General features: G+C 30.6%; 1 protein-coding gene across 1 annotated transcript in view; it reads right to left on the bottom strand.

The window, feature by feature from the left end:
- The window catches only part of SLC17A6 (solute carrier family 17 member 6), a 148,442-nt gene extending 147,496 nt beyond the window's left edge, over positions 1-946 (bottom strand). The window contains exon 1 of the mRNA XM_053688903.1: positions 861-946. Within this exon, the coding sequence (XP_053544878.1) occupies positions 861-946 (86 nt within the window). The remainder of the gene's footprint in view (positions 1-860) is intronic.
- Between the last annotated feature and the right edge of the window lie 618 nt (positions 947-1,564).

The raw sequence follows: 1,564 nt of genomic DNA, 5'->3' as shown, positions 1-1,564 counted from the left end.
TAAAAATAACCGTAATGAAAAAGAGGTTATCCATATTAATGTATCACATAAATAATTCATTAAAAAAAATGTGTATAAATAATATACAAAGCATAGTTTAACAAATTTACTGTCAAATGCTGTCATTTCAGTGTGATTAACGTTTCTTTATAATATTGTTTGTGAATAAATTGTACATTATACTTGTGAGCTATTGTCCCATAAAAGAAAACAAATCTACTTTTAAGGTAGAACGTTTTAATCTTTTTAGAAATAACAATAGTGTATAATAACAACATAATGTAGTGTGCATGATTGATAGATATATAGATGGTGCATAGATAGATTAGATAAAGAGATAGATAGATAGCTGGCTAGATGTACATATATGCACAATTATATATACAAACATTATATATACTTTTAGCGAATCAAAAGTACATACAAATGTCAAGAAAAAATAATTAATAACTGAAAGTCAGCATTATTGTTTCCTATATATTCAAAGGCAAAGGCAATTCCTACAATGATTAGGTTGAACAAATGTATATTTTTATCGTTTCAAGTTATAGCTTATGAGAATGTTAAAAATGATGTTAAAATGATATTCAAAAAAATGCACATGGGGTAGATTTTGTCATGTTGAGCAACAAAAATTCAGATAGATAGATAGATAGATAGATAGACATTAACATCTATCTATCTATCTATCTATCTATCTATCTATCTATCTATCTATCTATCACATTAACATATATAACAAGGTCCTTTTAATACTGTAGCTTAATATTTAAATAGCAATTGCTTACCATTAAATGATTGCTGTTGATATGATGCAAAGAATAAATATATATATATATATAAAAAAAAAACATGCATACCTGTATAACTGACCAAGAGATTTTCCTGCAAAATTTTTCAGCCCTTCTTTACCGTTAGGTAAAATACGTTGTTTTATATTATCCATTATTGCTTGAAATGTATCTTCTGTTTATCCTCGTTATATGGTAAGATAACAACAATGCCAGGTTCTCATATTGATAATAGATCCTATAGTGTGACTGAAATATAAAAGCTTTCTGAAGAATGCGAGTGCTATTACAAAGTGTGCCTGGCAGTATGGACTCCTCTCACTGTGGGTGCAGGCAATGACATGATTGTGTGCAGTGGTTCTCTGGTGGCTTAAAATCCATTTTACATCAGAATTCACCCTACAAACTCTGGATATTAAACAGTAGCCATGAAAGTTGTAGAGATCAGTGGTATTTCACATTAAACCAAAATAATCCCCAAGTTAAAAAATACAGAAAAAAAATATCCACTTATCTTCTTAATTGTAAGAATTGTATGTAAAAGGTATAGCTGTGATGGCTGAAATTTTCTAATTACACTCAGATCTATTTGGGAATTCTAATTAACTGAACTGTCTTAAAATGGTAGCTGATTCCAATAGCGCATGAATCCCAAATTAGTTTCAGGACCATGGACAGGTCCAACCAGCGAGCAGCCTTCAGTGCTGACTGCAAACTTTCCAGGGGAATTGGGCGGATCGCCCTATGTGGGATTCATTTTCAGCTTCTGAGCT

Source organism: Bombina bombina, chromosome 7, assembly GCF_027579735.1.
Source record: "Bombina bombina isolate aBomBom1 chromosome 7, aBomBom1.pri, whole genome shotgun sequence".
In the NCBI taxonomy this organism is placed as follows: domain Eukaryota; kingdom Metazoa; phylum Chordata; class Amphibia; order Anura; family Bombinatoridae; genus Bombina; species Bombina bombina.
The sequence above is the reverse complement of the archived record's forward strand: the minus strand, read 5'-3'. Positions and strand labels throughout refer to the sequence as shown.